The sequence below is a fragment of the Hippocampus bargibanti genome, linkage group LG03 (assembly GCF_051943395.1).
Source record: "Hippocampus bargibanti isolate YZ-2025 linkage group LG03, ASM5194339v1, whole genome shotgun sequence".
NCBI classification, from domain to species: domain Eukaryota; kingdom Metazoa; phylum Chordata; class Actinopteri; order Syngnathiformes; family Syngnathidae; genus Hippocampus; species Hippocampus bargibanti.
In genome coordinates this window covers 23,684,038-23,702,273 of record NC_142736.1, presented here as the reverse complement: position 1 = coordinate 23,702,273, position 18,236 = coordinate 23,684,038, and the positions used below count along the sequence as shown (strand labels likewise).

Here is an 18,236-nt window from a genome sequence, read left to right as displayed (position 1 = left end):
TGGCTAGAAACTCATCCCTCCAACCGTCCGTCCGTCAATTTTCAATGGCATTTGTCCGCATTAGAGTTATAGATATCCCAAAAACCTGGGCGAGCAGTGGCGGTCACCATGTTTTAAAGTCAGTTCGAGGGAACAAACATTTCCACCAACATTGACACCTGTTGGCCATGGACAATCGTAATGTCTTCAAATGGCTTAAGCATGTTAAGCAAACAATTTTTTCGTCCAAATAATTGAACAACCTCAGCAGAAACCTCAGCAGAAACCTCAGCCTTGCTAAAATCACACCACTGTCCTCGGTTGCAAGCAAGGGGAAAATATATTCAACATTTCAATGTCCATTTATGTGAGATGTTAAGGTCGGGAATTTGGGAAATATTATAAATTGGACTCTCCGTAGGAATTTATACTTAATGGGCAGTAGGAGTTATAGGAGTGCTATAATGGAAAGGTATATTCAAGATGAAATATAAGCATTTTATCAGAAGCAGATAGTATCTATGCAAAGTAAATTACTCTCCACTACTTGAAATGAAATTCCAGTACCTTGAATACCCCCATTTTTTTCACTTAAGTATATGCCAAGTTAGCTCACGCCACAAATTATTTCATTATTCAATTCACATTAAAATTACCGAAGTATGACGATTCAGAGGTACTCTTAATGTTCTATGTTTGAAATTCCCTCCTCAGTGGCCACATTCTTTTAGTAAAAGTACGCCAACTTTGACTACGGATGGTATTTTGCAACCCTTGTGACAAATAAACTGGTTATTCTGCCTACTTGTTGCCAATTTAACATTACCACAAAAAACCTCCATCATTTTGTAGGCATAACGGAAATGATTTATTCATAATCTTCATCATTCTTTCAACTATTAAAAAATGAAAGAGCTGCAGCAATAGGGCAAGCAGACACACCAAGACTACTTGTGTCAGCATTTCAGCTGAACACTGGCACCGTGTTGACACGCAGCAGATGAATATTAAACCTTGAGAAACAAAAGACATGCTTGAAGCAAAAAGCACACATGAACATTTTTTTCCCCAGCTGCAAACACACACGCATGCTCTCACAATCTTGAGCATCACTCCCAGCAGGCACAATTACACTCAGGCAGATAATTCAGTGTCACACGGAGCCTTGTCGCTGACCCTCTGGCCCCCCTCCAGACAGAGGAAGCAGCTGGACGGGGACCCACGGCTGCCTGGAACACACTTCCCTTAGGAGGCTGGGACGAAGAAGTGTCCCTCTCTGCCTCGGAGAATGACCAGCTGAGCTTCGGTAGCTCACCATGCGAATGTACTCTTATGCTCCGTGTAAAGAAGAGCAGTGGGCTTTTAAGAAATGACAGCAGCAGTACAACGGCACTTTTTTTTGCAGCAGGCCGATGAATACATTATGATAGCAAAACCTGCAAGGGTTTTCTTGCCACTGCTCAGAAGCTCTACAATGAACCCCTGCTGAAAGTTGAACCTGAATGAGTCCGCTAAAATATAGTTCGGGATTCAGAAAATACAGAGGTAAATTAAGTGTCATTGGGAATCTTCCCGGAAAATAAAACACTGAAATATTTAATGATCTACAAAGGCGACACAATATAAACTTGTTTAAAAATATATAAATGCTTAAAAAAAAGACAATCAATGCTAATGTACTCTGTGAACCTTTTTTTTTTGCATTGTTCCGCTCAGTGATAAACGAAGTCCTCACTAAGTGCTTATTAATATTGTATGCTTGAATGGCAAATGTTAACATATTTCCACTGGCATCAGTAGCCTAACAAATAATTAAACAACAGTACTTTTGTTTGGCCACTCCAAGAAAGGGTAAGCATGAAATTAATCGTTCGTTTCACAGGATGAGAGGATGTAAAATGATTTGAAAAAATTATTGAGATGCATCTTGAAATCTGTTTTACATCTGGAGTTTAAGAAAATCAGTGCATACATTCCCGGATGATTTTTGTTCATGGTGTTCATGTAAACTTTTTATAGTAAGGATAGTGAATAAAAAACTTTCGGTAGGTGTGCAGCTCTACATATGAAACATGAACTCCAAAGTTGTGTTTCATGTTACACAAATATAAAAAAAGCTGAAAAAAAAAACAATGAAATGTGTATCATAATAACAATGTTTAATATAATTTCAGCCATTACATTTGAAGTCGAGCACTCCGTTCAGTAAAAATGACCTGAGTTAACACACAATGTTTGTTCTTTGATAAATATGTAATTTATTTAAAAATGTGTGAAAGTCATGTCAGTCTGAACCACAATCATCCTGATTTTTAACAATCCGCCTGGTCGGACTTTCACTGAGGATCCCAAAATCATCCAGGGGCCAGAGCTGTCCAGGGGAAAGAGAAGCAAAACAATGATTTATAATCACTGCAACACCAACAATTTGCTAGACATATATGTTCATATGGCATTTAATGATGCGTCATATTTTAAATAAACAAGATTGTGTTATTTTATCAGCTGTCTCAGTAGTCCCTCTGGTGGAGTGCCATTGTCCAATCAGATGGACAGAAGGTTGGCTGACCCGTTTCCGGGGTCGCAGTTGCTATGACATCCAGTGACATGACAACATAGCAGAAGGGGAAGCTCAACGTATGTTGTCGAGACTTTGGTCAATTGGCCTCACTTGCTATTAACATCTAACGGTTTCATACCATTTAAAGAGGACTTATAATGGCCATTGTGTCTTGAAATAAATGAATAAAATGAATGCAAAATAGGAGCGGAATGAACACCACAAACCAAACACATGATATTTAAAATTTACACTGCAACTCAGGTTATCCAGTGTGACACTTTGCCTGACAAACATAAAGAGCAGTGGAAAATACACCACTGCAACAAAAACAACAAAAAATAAATAAAAATCAGATGATTTTAATTTCCAGGACAGACTTCAGGCAGGGAATGACAGCTGTGTTTGTCTCACAATCAATCAACCTTTACAGAAAATGACAGACATTTCAATGTGATAGAATTAACAAAATAGCTTTGTTGCATTGTAGTTTAATTGTCATTTGTTATCGTTGTTACATCCCCCAAAAAAGAGACCAATGTGCTTGCTAAAAAAATATTGGACTCATATGGGTCACAGTCATCTACAAAGTTTGAATGGTTGTCATTTTCGTCTTTTCTTTCAGACACCAATTCAAAAATGACATTGGCAATTATGCATTGGGGCCAATGATTTCTTTGGAATGGCATTTGTTGAAAATAAAATATCTTTTTTTGTGGTGTTGACATTTTTTTTCCAAAGCTATTATATGTAAATATCCAGCAGACTGTATGTGAAATCATGATCATGTGTTACCTTCAAGCAAACACGCCCTCGTATGAGGGCATAGGGAACTGGGCCGTAGCTCCTTGAGTCAGTAGAGTTCGTCAGGTTATCGCCCTCGAGCCACACGTGACCTTTGGGCACCTTAAAGAAACACCAGACGCATAAGTAGAGGTCAAAACTGATGAAGCCGTACAGTTGATATATTTTTTTAGATAATGCGAGATTTTACTTTTTAGCGATTGCCAATCAGCACCCCTCAACCTCCTGTTCCTGTCCCGATACATACCCATTCCATTCCCCCTCAAGTGAGTTGCTTCAGCAAATAGCCCCTCATCTTAACGTCAACCTGCCTGTCCCTCTTTAACCCCATACGGTATTAGGAGAGAGGTCATGGGTAACGGGCAGGGTCAGAGTGGGATTTAGCAAAACTTCAAACGGGGTTCATTAATCTGTTGGCTGAGATCTGCACCCCTCAAAGCAGTAGAGTGGCGTGAGTTAGCTGGGCACAGGAAGAGTGTGAGAGGAAGAGAGCGATATTGTGGAGTGGGGGAGAGAGAGAGAGAGAGAGAGAGAGAGAGAGAGAGAGAGAGAGAGAGAGAGAGAGAGAGAGAGAGAGAGAGCTAAACTGCGGCTAGCAGCAGTGTCCAAGGGTCTGCACTATGGGCCGACCTGCCAGTGGGGTGGTCATCCAAGCAGGCTCTAATTCACAATGACACCAATTATGATTAATCTCATCACTTTTGGAGAGTAGGCTTGTCAAGGTCCTAATTAAGTGTGCTGTCCCCCCTATATGTGCAGACAGGATCAACAACACATTATATTGTCATAATGGGCATCACAATCCGCAAGTCTATTTTCGTGTTGCCTAACTTTTTAACGGCAAAAAGTGCTATGGAATTATAGCGTGGTGAAAGAAATGCGGAGATGTTCCATGCCTGACTTACAATTTTAATTTCTTATTTCGCCGTCACCACTCAGCCCCTCGATTGTCCGTCCGACAGCGGGGATGGTTTGCTTTGTTTCATTTTCCATAATTGAGACAGATGATGTGACATAATCTCGAGCCACTGACATGTTGACCTAACACGGGGTAAACAACTCGGTGAATAACGACAACGCAAATGAATATCATTAAAGGAGTCATCGGAGAACCATATGTCAGCATGCTGGATTCCCACCATTACACCTCATTAACATGGAAACATATGCCTGCTCCCAAGCAAAGGCAAAAGACGTACCACACTTTGTCATCTGACAAGCCACAAACTTATTTCCACTCATCTTCTGGTTCGACAGACCTAAAAGTAAGAACTTTTTGAAAGGACTGGCATTATGTTGTTATGTAGAAACCGGAACTATTAAGGCACAAAGACAAAATAGACTACAAAGTTACGCAGAGTTCTGAGACTCAAATCTATTTCAGTGGTGACCAGGATCAGCCTGGAATCACACTGGTCGTTTTCGGGAAATTTGTCATTTTCCCAAAATTCCAGAAGGCCACACTACCCCAGGTCGTTCACTAAGCTGGCAACTGCTCCATTCCTTGTCAATGGCCAACACACTTGCCCTGTGTTTAATTGGCATTAGTCTTTGGGTGCTGGGAAGAGCAGTTCGAGGCTTTCCTTATGTACTACAAGCCAGCTTTTCTCTAAGTAGTACAGTTAAGTCCAGTCCGTCACAGCAGTTAGCATCAAACTGTCAGTTTCACCATTGGCTGTAGGAGATGCTGACACAACCAACAGCCAATCAAATGGGCGCTCAAATGTGAGGATGGGCTAATATATTGTATATTGGAAATACAATCAAATTAGTCCAGATTGAGCAAAGATTGCAACATTCATTCATCGATAAATATAAACTTCAACAAAATATTTCCATTTTGACAATTAAGAGTTGACTTAAACATAACGACCCCTGTCATGATTCCAAAATATATGTTCCGGTGTATAAAGTGCACTGGATTATAAGGCGCACTGCAATGAATGGTGTACTCTCAAATATTTTCCATACATAAGGCGCACTGGACAATAAGGCGCACCATCAATGAATGACATATGTTTAAACTTTTCCATGAACAACATGCACCAGATTATAAATTGCATCTTCAATGAATGATATTTAAAACCATTTTGCTTATATAAGGCAGACTGGATTATAATGCGCACAATAAACTTTAAAAAATACTGATGGCTTTTAGGTGTGCCTTATAGTGCGGAAAATACGGTACCTGCAAGAAAAAACAAAACAAAACAAAAAACACAAAGAACCACAAGAAAGAAACTTTTTTTTTCTGTTTCATTATTCAGAGGCTACACATTACGTACAATGTCAACTGTTAATTTTCACTGCACACTTGCTTTGTGAGATTTAAAGTGAGGGGCATTTTTTCTCTTGGCTCCTCGAGTAGCCAAAGTATCAATATGACAACTGCTCTGAAAAGAAAAGTGAAAATCCACAAATTCACTCCAAGCAGTTAACTCTGTGTAGTGAATGTATACAGTACTCCATTGTTGCTAGTTCCGCTAAAAGTGTGGCTGTCTGAATGTCAAAAGCCCGTATATTTGGGATACATGTGCTGACCTATCCAAAAACAGTTGCACCAACAGTTAAGGGGCCACAAAAAGACACACCAGTGCGCCAGATGCGGGCTCTAGCATGTGAAATTATTGTCTCCATTAATATGTCATTAAACTACAAAAAATGGAGGCCAATAACTTCAAACCACTAAATAAATCCTTGTGTTTTACAACAACAATAGGTTAACTTGACTCGTAATAATGAGTCCAGTAATGCAGACACCCGTGTTTTACTTTATTACGCTGGAATGTATGGCATGATGGACAGCACCATCAAGCCAGCCGTCATACAAGCTGTCGGTGGGGAGCATTTGTGTACCTGTCGAGGACTGAAAGTGTCTGCTCCATTATGAGTGGGCGTGGAGTTAAATGTCCACATTATTACTGCACTCATTATGTTAACATGATTGAGGTGTCAAATTATATACAGACAAGTACCCAGAGATCTTTCCATATCTGGCTCTGTCGATCAACAGTGCATAGAAATCATTGTGTGGGTAGAGATGGTGACCGGGGGTGAGGGGGGGATGAGGTGAGGGAGATTTCATCTCTGTCACTTTACCAGCCTATCCTCCTCTCTCTCGTGCTCTCCCCCTGTGCGCAGTAATATTAGGGATCAAGTGTCATTGTTTTGACACAATAGCTCAGACAGAGATCATTCCTAAAAAGGTGACAGTACAATTAGCCGGCAGTTGGATCTCTCAGATTGGAGACAGCTTGCCAGCCTGTCTTTGAAGAAAGGAGGCGATGACAGCCACCGCCTTGCAAAGCACATCTTTACAGAAGCCATAATGTCTAACATCATCGCACACACAGACAACACGCATCATTTTCATGTCACCCTGCAGGAGGCTAAACTTTGTTTTGAACAATGACCTTTTGTCAGTTACATCCACTGGAGTCCCACAAAGCCAGTTTTGGACCCAAATGTGAAAACAGTACATGAAATCAAAAACTGGATATGTAAGTGCTGCTTTACAGACAAACTCAGGAGCAACTGGGTTCTGGACTCAACAGAAGCTAAACTGTTGAGCTTTGTTGTTGAGCTTCATGATAAGAAATCACAGAAAATATGTGTTTGAAGAGTTGACAAGTTTAACCGGTGTAAATCTATCATGTAGGGAGTCTAAGTATGGTACTAAGTATGGAGCCGTATCCACAATGAAAAGGTCATTTGATAGCCGTCCGATTTTTCAGCTATTCAGCAGGCGTTCAATTAAATATTACCAAAACATGAACGTGAATGAACATGTTGCATCACAATGATAACATAAAATAAGATAAAATGATGATGCCTAATACAATGCAATTCTGTAGATGTTTCGGTAATGCTAAAGGCTCAGCATGGCAGGATGCTTGCCCATTCCTAATAATAACCATAACCTGGTCCTGGCCTTTGCCCATAAAACACTACCACATTCTAAGAAATGGAACGTCAATACAAAATTTGGTTTCCAGGACAATGTACACAAATGTGCATCCACAATCAGACGGACACACACACACTTCCGCCCACCCATCAGTCTGACCATTCAGCTGGCACTAACTCCAACAGGCTTCAGAGAGATTGCAGGCCTGGGTGGTGGGCGTTGGAGGAGATCAGTAATAGAAAAGCAATGACGGCCGTTTCACCAGCAGAGCCCCGCCTCACTTTCTGGGCTTCTCACTGACAAAAAAAGCTGTTGTCAAAAGCGGGTGCTTTGACCAATAACGCAAAATCGGTCTGTGATGTCTAAAATATTTTGAGGGGTCAATTATATATAGGACATTTTTGGTATAATTACAGTAGTTTTGTTTTTCACACACACATACACACACAAAGCAGAAATACTTACATATGTGTGGGTCTTGAAAAAATTTGAGGATCCACTCATGCAGACTTTCTCACCTTCCAACCCAATGACCCTTTTACAAACATTAATATTGGGGTCAAATAGGCTTTTCGCAATCACAATATCACCCCTGAAAGAAATAAGACATAGTAATTTAGTATTTTATAGTATTATTTTAGTCATGCATAAAAAATCTTACATGTCATACCATAAAATATGAAACTATTGAAGAAAAGTGATATGAAACTTGAATGTCAAGGTTGTACTGTATAGAATGCCAAATTGAACATTTGTCAGTGAAACATAGGCCATTTGTAAAATGTGATCTTGACCTTTTTTGTCAGCATTGACCAGAACTAAAGACATGTTTCAAAATGAACATGCGTAGTATATGACTGTGACCCACTTTTGTATTTTACAAAGATGCCGACTCAGTCGCTCTGAGAAAACAACGTCTCTGCTGACAATGGTGGGCTCCATTGAGGGTCCAGAGCACTGCAAAACAATTAGTTAGCATGCGTGAACAAATGATGAAATGTAATTTGAGAAAAATGTCATCTGCCGTCAATGCTGTATTTATACGAACCACCACAATCTCTCCAATGTACTCAAAGGCACAATGTGCAATGCAGCCATACTGGATGGTGTAGCCTATAAATCCCAAAGTCTTCCCGAGAACACGGTGGATCATCTCCACCTATGGAGAAAAACACAACTCATTAGTAAGTGTGCAATTGTTTTACCATCAAAAACCTCGAACCAACAACCAAATAAAAACCGAACAGGTGCTCCTGCGTACTTTTAAAAACTACGAATTATGTATGTAACCAACTACAGTGATACCTCGGTTCACGAACCCCTTGGCTTACAAACTTTTCAGTTTACGAACGTTAAATTTATGAACATTTTACCTTGATATATGAACTTTACCTCGGCGTACGAACGTTTTTTGTACACGGAGCTGCCTCAATGAGTGATGTGTCGTTCGCGAACGAGCCCATTCTTCTAACAAAAAAATGGCAGCCGACTGTTTTTGTCCTCTATTCCCCCGCCCCCAGTCTTCGGTTTAAAGCCTCGTGATTGGTCAAGAATGCAGCAGTGAGGGGAGGTGGTTTAAACATTAAAGAGACAGGCAGACGGCAGTGAGTTTCAACTTTGATAGTTAAAAGGCAGAGTGTAGACTGCAAGGTAAAAATATCCGATCAATCAGGCTCCACAAAATACCGGCACAAGCCATCTGTACACTTGATGCAAAAAGCTATCAACCCACCTCAAGAGAACACAATTGATGAGGAACTAGATAAAATTATCAGAGAAATCACTTACAAGGGATCAGTCCTCAGGATGGTCAAAGAAGTTTACGTTCCTCATCAAGTGGTTAATGCTGATAAAACCGGCCACTCCATTCCATCAAGCCATCAACGACCATCACAAAGGTAAATAAAATGACTTTATTATGCAGTAGTTTATTTCTTTAATTATAATATCATAGAACATTTATTATACATAAAATAAGGTATATTTTGTGTAGTTTTAAGGTTTAGAAAATTATGTTTTATGGGACCTGGGAACGGATTATTCTCATTTTAATGGTTTCCTATGGGAAATTAATTTTGGGGATACACTTTTCGCCTTACACACTTTGTCTAGGAACCAATTAGTTCGTAAGCCAATGTATCACTGTAATCTGATTCGGTGGGATACAGGAGCAGGGAAGGAGACTTAACTGATTCATCTGTTCCACTTTTGATGTTTGGGCGTTGATGGACTAGAACGGAGAGAGGCTACACCAAATCCTCAAAAGCCACCCATCCCCCTTTCCTCCTCCAACATCATAATCTCTCCAATGTGCACCTGATTATTTGAAGCAGGTGTGTTGGAGGAAGTTAATTTTTAAAACCACCAGGTGAATTCCTCTCGATGACCAGGGTTGCATACCATCATCCAAGCCTTAACTTGTAAAATGCTCTTAATGTTTACTGAACCAGAAGAAAGGGTGTCAGAATCATATGTCCGCTTTTTAACTTTTTTTCTAAAGTACATTACCAAAACAATTTTTACCAATTTTCAATCAGACATACAAAACAAAACACTGTCGTGGAAACACCCCAAAGATAGTTTAGCATTTCTGTGAGTCTTCTGTCGATATTCTAAAGCAAAGGTGTCAAATTCATTTGTTGCCACGGACCACATTGTAATTATGGTTTCCTCTCGAGGGCCATTATGAATTATTATGGAAGCCGTTAGAATGTTTCATCCCCTCCACATACTACATACAGAGTGCACAACATTTTGAGTTGTGTTTTACATACAACAATTTGAAATTTTAGTTCGGACTTTCGCAAGCATCATAGGAACTTGGCATGCTTGACTAGCTTTTGTGGGCCAAATAAAATGATGTGGCAGGCCAAATCTGGCCCCCGGCCTTGACTTTGACACCTGTGGTCTGAAGTCACAAGTCATTTGGGGGCTTAATTTCTTAACAGTGTAGACAAAGTTGTCACAGTTGGCTAAGATGGCACGTTCCCTGGTGTTTCATTCTCAGAAGTCAGTTCCCACCACAAAACTGCTCCGAACCTTGACCCAGTGTATGACAGACCAATCAACACCTAGAGCTCCAGTGATGGAGAGAACACAGAAGCTTTGACACTTGCACAAGAAGCACCTCTGGACCATAACAGTCACAACATCACTTGCACTGACAATCAGTTATCGGCTTTTTTCAGGACCAAAGAAATACAACATCAGTGCACCGCAAAAAAAAAAACACTGACGCGGACACGCTCAAGATATATGTGGCTTGTAAGCAAACACCTGTCACACTTAGCGTATTGACTTTTACTCAAGCTGCTGCGGGGACAGAGGTCAAAGACCATTTGTACACAAGTCAGGCACAGTGGATGCAGTATACACTCAAACACTACCAAGAGATAAAAAAAAGATGTGAGGAATGGCCACAGCTTGTCTTTGTCTACTCTTCAAACAATTTCAGTGCAGGCCGCTGTCCTGCCAGTGCACCACAGGGTAAAGATTTTTTTTTTCCTACATCACCCTGGCTCCTTCTGTCTCATTCCCCTGTCTTCGTCCCCTCCCAGGGTATTATTAACCAAACCAAGCAGAGCGGAAACCAAAGGCCCAAATCATCAGAGCTCAGGGAATGACTTCCCAAAGATGGACACGGATTAGACCCCCAATTTCTCTTTTGCCCGGCCACCGCCACCCCACTTTCTCCCCAGGCTCCCAACAGACCGAGCGTCAGGTGGCTCTCCCAGCCTCGCCAAAGGTGTTACCCATAATCCCATTACCCCCACTCAGATATTTGAACACAACATCCATTCACACAAAGAAACACACAATGATGTCTCGTTCGTGCCAACTTCATTCAACCTTTCAAGCTCACAGCATATTGTTTTATGCCTACAATACCCGTAGACCTTTCTGCGACAGTCTCCAAAAACTCCTCATATACAGGTACTTTGACCACATTCCTGCGTGGGAGTCTCCCTCAGATTCGTCACAAGGGAGTAGAGAATGGTTATTGACACGTTTTCACATCATAATACATTTTCTATTTATATTCTTACTTATTTATCAGAGGTTTTGAGGGTTGAGGAGAACAGCCTGGGATACAAGAGTAGACCAACTCATCTGGATCCCACATTTTGAACGTCAGAGCCAGTGAGCTAATTATGAATGACACAATAAAAAGGAATCTTTCACACAGGTTTTACATGGGAAATGGAGTGCAGTTGTATTGTACTTCAAGTACTGTACATCATCACATGCTCAAATGGATTTACAGCTCACATTCACCCATTTATGTACATATTCATTCACGAATGGCAGGTTACTTCAGCCGTCATCTGTACAGAAGTACAGATGACGGCTGAAGAAACCTTTTCATCGATGGACCACTCCTGTACGACTGAGAGCTTGCACAGACATTTTCCGAAGGATATTTTGACAGTGAACAGTCGGGGTCTGAAACCTGTGATCACTAGACAATATTTCAAAAGAGCCACAGCACCCAGGAAGGAGGCGGACTAAACAAGTCCATATACATTTCTCAGATGAAAATGAGGATTTTGATGCAATATTCTTCTGGAATTTATAAAACCCAAATAAGTCAGAAGACTGAAAGCAGGACATGATACCCCCAAATGTTTTTGACAGTATTGTATTGCTGTTGTCCATGCCTGAGTGATTGGTTTTTCAATGTAGACCACGATTTTTATTACAAAATATAATCCCTCCGTTTGAAAGAAACTCTAAAATGTTCTGTAAATCCCAAATTGGCCATGAAAGCCATGTTCAGGTGTATTTGCCACTATTTTAGTCAACACGCCGCCTCATGGCAACTTGAATAACGCGGACTCAGACATGATCTCACATGAACGCTTTGTTCTGCTCGGATGAGATCAACATTTTTGATACACTGGACAGCCTCCTGTACAGCTGCCTTCATATCACTGTGTGACCCCCACTCCCTACCACTAAGACCCCCGCACCATGCTTCACAACCACCACTCCTTCTATTCCAGTGTGCATTCAGCAAAGGTGGGGATTAAGGGACTTTGCATAACAAGATCACACGGCCAGTGGTTGATATCAAGAGAGTCCATATGCAGCCGCCTGGTTTTCTGAGGCGCCCTCTGTCATTGATAGTGTGTGACGTGTGTGCACGCATGTAGTGCGAATGTGCACACACAATAGCATTACCTATATGTCGCTCAAATAATGTATATACAAGAGTTGCAGTGACTCCTTTGGGATGCAACACAAGGTGGACGTCCACAAAGACATGATTGTATCTCTATTACCTCTGACTCCCCAGAGTCAGCGAAGCCACCCAATGCCTTGCCCCTTAATACCCAGCACATATGTGTCAGTCCTGACATTAATTGAATACTGATTTACAGCTGTAAATTAACACAAAGTCTTTCTGCTAATCCAGGATTACACACTAAATATGTTCATGGGAAAACAAAGAAAGTCAGTGCAGCCTTCTCTGCGGAACCATCTGTGGCCACTAGCCTCCCACTGTCATGACACAGTGCTACAGTGCAGAAAGGAGAGGGGGGTCAACGGGCGGGAGGGGGCGTCCTTCAATGAATAGATGAATAGCAGCCGATGAAAACACCGCATTGTGTGTATAACTCTGCGATCCTCTTAGCAATGAAACACAAGTAACTCAAACACAACTGACACATCTTCATTTCCTTTCAAAGACAACTGACACATACGTGAAGAAAATGCAAACACATGAATGGTGATGAACGGATGCTGTCAAACGGAGAGTGACGCAGTGAAGCAAAGTCCGACCTAAGTGTCACCTGGGTTGTGACATTTTGAATGTCATTATAACAAGTGACAATGAAGTGCAAGTCATCCGCACTGACGTGCAATTGTTCCCTTTGCCTCAGAAAATGCCAAAGCTTGCAAGAATGAAAAAAAAAATGCCTGACAAAAGTGTTTGATTCTTAAAAGATTGCTAACGTTATTACGGTCGTACTTAGACGAAAGTCCAGACAACTGCAATCATGAACAGAAGTCAGTGGCTCTAAAGACTCAAGTATGTATTTTATCTTATCTCAAGTATGTATCTTATACTTATTTTACAGGAATAATGGCAATATAATTCTAGGTACTGGATGAATAGGAAAAACAACCACAAGAAGAAAATGTACTTTTTCTTCTTCGAGGACATATTCAAACATTTCCACAATCACATTGATCTGTTTATACTGATCCCCTTCATTTCTAACATACTAAAATTAACTTGATACAATCCTTGAATCTGAATCACGACAGAGTATGTTATTTTTTCTGTGTTTGGATACATGTATGTTGTTCTCATAATATTTTTGAAACATTTCATCTCAAGCAATATTTCAACTTTATTCCAGTAATTACAAATGCATTTCCATTATATCAGTGATGTCGTATGACTTCATTTCTTTTCAGGGAGACCTTAACCCATCTTCATCCAAAATATCAAATTCAAATGATTAAATTTTGACATTATCCGGTCATGAGGAAATATTCCAATAAGAATTAGGGCTACTGATCTCCAGGGATGGGAAACCGCCATTGGGTGAGTCATGTTAATTGATATACACGGCCAGTCTATTACGGCCACAAAGACAATCTCAATCCAAACAACACACAAGGGCCTAACGCTGGACTCCTTACATAACTAAATTAGGAAAACATGGGCTGAGAGAGAGCCAGGCAACAGGGGGGCAAAGAGGCTTACAAGCCCCTTGTCAGATATTCTTCTCCCTGAGGATCCCAGATGGAAGGGAGTCTGGAGGAGCAGGCAGCATCAGAGAGGCAACCAATCGGACCTCTGATGTCTTCCTCTGGGTAGCAGAAGGCAGGAGAGTGGCGCATGAGTCCTGTTGCGCCAAGCTTAATTTGATCTTAATGTGAACAATAAAAGGGAGGTGGTTTGGCAATGAGGGGGGTCCGTTTCAACTATCAGCGCAATCTGAGCTAATCCTGCCGATTTAGACACGGACACCTGGCTGGATGGAGAGTGACAGATGCAAAAGTCACAGTCGCAGTGTTGTATGTCTAACCCCCATCTCTTCTAGGTATGCCCTGTATTCAAGGCTTAATTGAAACCACTGATCTCCATATTGCTCTTTTCAGTGTTGCTAACAGAGGCACGGCCGTGAAACAGCTGAGCGAGGCGACTATTTGAGAGGCCGAGGGTTTAAACCTACAATCAATGGGTCAAGCCAGAGCAAATAATAGCCATGTGATATGAATACAACTGCTATGAACTGAAAGGAAGTGTGGTTTGACAGAGTCCCCAGCCAATTACCCTGAATGGAAAAAGTAGCCACTAAGCCTTATTGTATTGACCGCATGCCTATATGTGGTTGTGGCCCAGTGCTGAGAGCGGATAGATCTTATCAAGTATTGGATCACGGTGACAAAGGCGTTTGTGTTTTGCTTTGACCTGCTTCTGACAAAGACTACCACATTTTAACACGAACGAATGACAGATAACCACAACACAAATCTTAGGTTTCCCCAAAGACATTTTTACTTTCCACCCCAAAATGTAACAAAGTTAATCTGGTTTTCACAGGTAATTAAACATCGAGAGTCAAAGATATTTGGATGATATTTAGAAGTCAACTCTTAAAACAAAATCAGAAGGTATCGTCATGTACATGGTCCTGCTCTTGTGTTTAGAATATTAGTTTCCTTCCATGGTTACAAACAAAAATATGGTGCATGGTGATGATAATCTCACATTCCTCTGACACAAAAACCTCTGGCAAATGGCAAAGATAGAGTGAAGAAACCAAAACAGTAGAACCGGGAAAGGTCTGACATGTTATGACTACAACCATTATATAGTAAAATCAGATACAGCTCCTGGATAATGGTAACAAAAAATAACAAAACAAAACAAAAACACACATGTACCAATGGTACATGGAAAAATTTTAGTTTTGAACAGTTGAACTGCAGTCCTTTCAGCACCACTCCCATGGAGGTTCGAATGGAAGTCAAGAGAATGGGAAAATTCGGTTACAGACGTCACTCTAAATGTGAATGGGAAAATATTCACACGTATCTCTGTAGGCCCATGAAACAAATGCTATAATGAGCACAATATGTCAAATGTAATTTGTTATAATTTCCTACAGAATGATTCTATAAAAAAAAAAAAAAACATTACATAATGTGAATTTTATAGTAGTTTTTGAGCTGGCATATAAAAAAACGGCACCTACAGATTTAACGTATATCATTTGAATTAAGCACATTTATGTCAAGAAAACATCATCAAAACCCCATAAATCTACAAGCATGTGACTGTCTCCAATGATGAGCAACAATATCAAGCATCTCTCAGGACCAAATCATTCAATTTAAAAGATTTTTGTAAATCGCTCCAGGGAAAGAGAGCTGGAGACGGTTGTTCAGGACAAGTTTATCTATGTGTGCCCTGTGATTGACTCTGCGATAACCTGGCAACCAGTTCCAAGTGTACCTTGACTACTGCCCGAAGATAGCTGGGGTAGGCGACAAAGCATGCCCGCGACCCTCGTGAGGATGAGCTTGGGTAATGGATGAATGTTCTATTAATATTAGTCGGCACTGTACTGAGAGCTTCAGCCTGGACCACCCACTGATTCTCTGTTCCCTTATCTGTATTGTACATTATAACATTTGGTATTTCACCAACTGAGAGATGTTTGAGGACTACAGCTTTAAATTCATATTACTGCATGTTGAACCATGAGTGAGACTTCCTGATGCTGGGAAGCAGGTCACTCAGAGCATTTTATTCATCTCAAATGGGGCTAGTGTCGTCAGTCATGATATATTCCCTTGGTCCTCTGTCAGGACATATAAATCTCAGTGTCGCTGTCAAAACAGCAGGTCTGCCTTTGCTGAGAGCGTTTGTGAAGTGAGCAGTTGGGAAATCGTTTCCTTTGGAGCCTTACAGTATCCTGTGATCTTGCGCTGCCTCTGGCCTCTATTTGACACACAAAGCTATTCTCCAGCTGACTTAAGGATTACTCATCAGTTATCACGTCATCAGTGTTAAAAGTGGTCATTAAATCAATGAAACCCACCTTTTCACCCACGCATTGATATTGGCTTGACATTCATCACTCTAAATTCTGAGAGAAGTTAATGTTTTTTGCAACCGTATGTTATATCAGGTTCTACTAGTCTAAAGACAATATATTAATTCATATTGTCTTTATGTAATATGATTTAAGCAGTAAAATACTCCTATTTGATCCATTTTTTTCTGCCACCAGGCAGTCCGGAGACTCAACTCCCTCCCAGCCCTGCCCAGCCTGCCCCTTCCCACTGCCACACTCACCGAACTCTGAGTACACGCTACATGCTGTACGATCACCCTGAACTCTATTTTTTTCTTCTTTCTCATTTTTTTCTGCAAGACCTCACCTCAACCCTTTCTTGTTGTTCGTTTTTGCATTACTACATTACGTCACTTTATATACGTCACTTCCTCACTTTACATATGTCACTACCTCACTTTACATACGTCACTGCCTCACTTTCCATACGACACTACCTCACTTTACATACAGAAATTACATGTATTGTCTATTGTCAATTGTATGTTCTTTTTTAGCCACGTTATAAGTGCCTTGCATGTCTTGCACGCTGGGTCCGAGAGGACATTAATTTCATCTGTGCTGTATGTCATGCATATTAGCATATTGACAATAAAGCTGACTTTGACTTTGATTTTAGGGTTCGGCATTTTGTTAATTACTGTCAACTGAAAATGGCATCACAGTTCCGTGCCCTGAGTATAGTGCTTTTTTGAATGTTGCTGTGCCGATGACCATTTTGTGTTTGGAAACCTTTTCTTCATCTTTATTAAGTTCATAGAGTTGCTTGTTCTGTAGCCACAATGGGACATAAGGCAGTGTCTTCTTGTGCTGGTGCCAAGCCCAGATAAATACAGAGGGTTGTGTCAGGAAGGGCATCCGAGCCAGTGTTTGGACAAGCACAGCCACGTCGAATATAGTACGGTGAAGAATAGTTTTTATTTTAATTTATTCAGAGACGTACAAGCACAACATCGCATGCATTAATTATGGATTATTTTATATTTATATTTCAATCACAAAACGTACAACCACGACAATCTCATTTAGACCAGTGGTCCCCAACCTTTTTTGCGCGGGTTTAGCTTACGGTGGGTTTACGGTGGGCTAATTGTTAGCAGTATGTATCACGTGACCGAGACAAGCGTTTTGACATGCGTCAAGAGTAAGTCACATAGACGGATCTAATCTGGTAATTTTTCATTTTATGTAAATTATTTATTCTTTCTCCGCGGCCTGGCACAAAATGAAACATGGACCGGTACCGGTCCGCAGCCCGGGGATTGGGGACCTCTGATTTAGACTACTGAGTAAACTAAAATTCTCGCGGCACTGATTGGACAAGCAATGTAATGTGATCACCCGCAGCCAGTGATGGCCAAGCGGGTGTGTGCGTGTTCACTCCAATGACATCATGTAGGCTGTGCCTTAACGTTACTCCATGGCACAATCGAAAACCTGTGACTGATTCACTGCATTGCCGGGGTTTGATCGAACCCAGGTTAATAACCACTGTTCTAAATCATCACTTAAGATGAAACCCCTGTTCTCAATCATCGCCAATTTTGAAATACGTTACATAAATACAATATTCTGGGTCTATCGAGCGCAGCATTAATTCAAACACACAGCCGACAATGTCATTCTTGGACATGATTATTTAAAAATAGTGTAATAGTTGTTCGTTCCAATTGAATTAGGGGCAGGGTGGCCAGAGAGTGCGTAATAAAGAATATCGCTTCGCTCACCTGACAGAACAGTGAGTTTCAGTAGTCGGACCAAGCATTCGTTATATGGAGCTTCTGCTGCCACATCCCAACAAGAACGATTTTCATTTGTCCTGATTACAAAAGTCCCTTATGATTGGACATCACGTTCCCAAACGCGGAAATCGTCATCGCGTGTC

The 18,236-nt window shown here is 40.9% G+C and overlaps 1 protein-coding gene across 2 annotated transcripts; it reads right to left on the bottom strand.

The window, feature by feature from the left end:
- Window positions 1-2,123: 2,123 nt before the first annotated feature.
- Window positions 2,124-18,161, bottom strand: immp1l (inner mitochondrial membrane peptidase subunit 1). 2 transcript variants are annotated; one of them, XM_088992693.1, is made up of 7 exons: window positions 18,079-18,161; window positions 8,299-8,409; window positions 8,119-8,207; window positions 7,716-7,842; window positions 4,267-4,384; window positions 3,335-3,447; window positions 2,124-2,350 (listed from the first exon to the last, which is right to left on the bottom strand). In XM_088992693.1, exons 2-7 carry the CDS (start codon window positions 8,401-8,403, stop codon window positions 2,264-2,266), a joined length of 639 nt encoding a protein of 212 aa, XP_088848819.1. In that variant the 5' UTR covers window positions 8,404-8,409; window positions 18,079-18,161; the 3' UTR covers window positions 2,124-2,263. The 2 variants fall into 2 exon arrangements, with proteins under 2 accessions (XP_088848819.1, XP_088848818.1); XM_088992692.1 differs by lacking the exon at window positions 4,267-4,384 and having other exon boundaries at window positions 3,335-3,445.
- Between the last annotated feature and the right edge of the window lie 75 nt (window positions 18,162-18,236).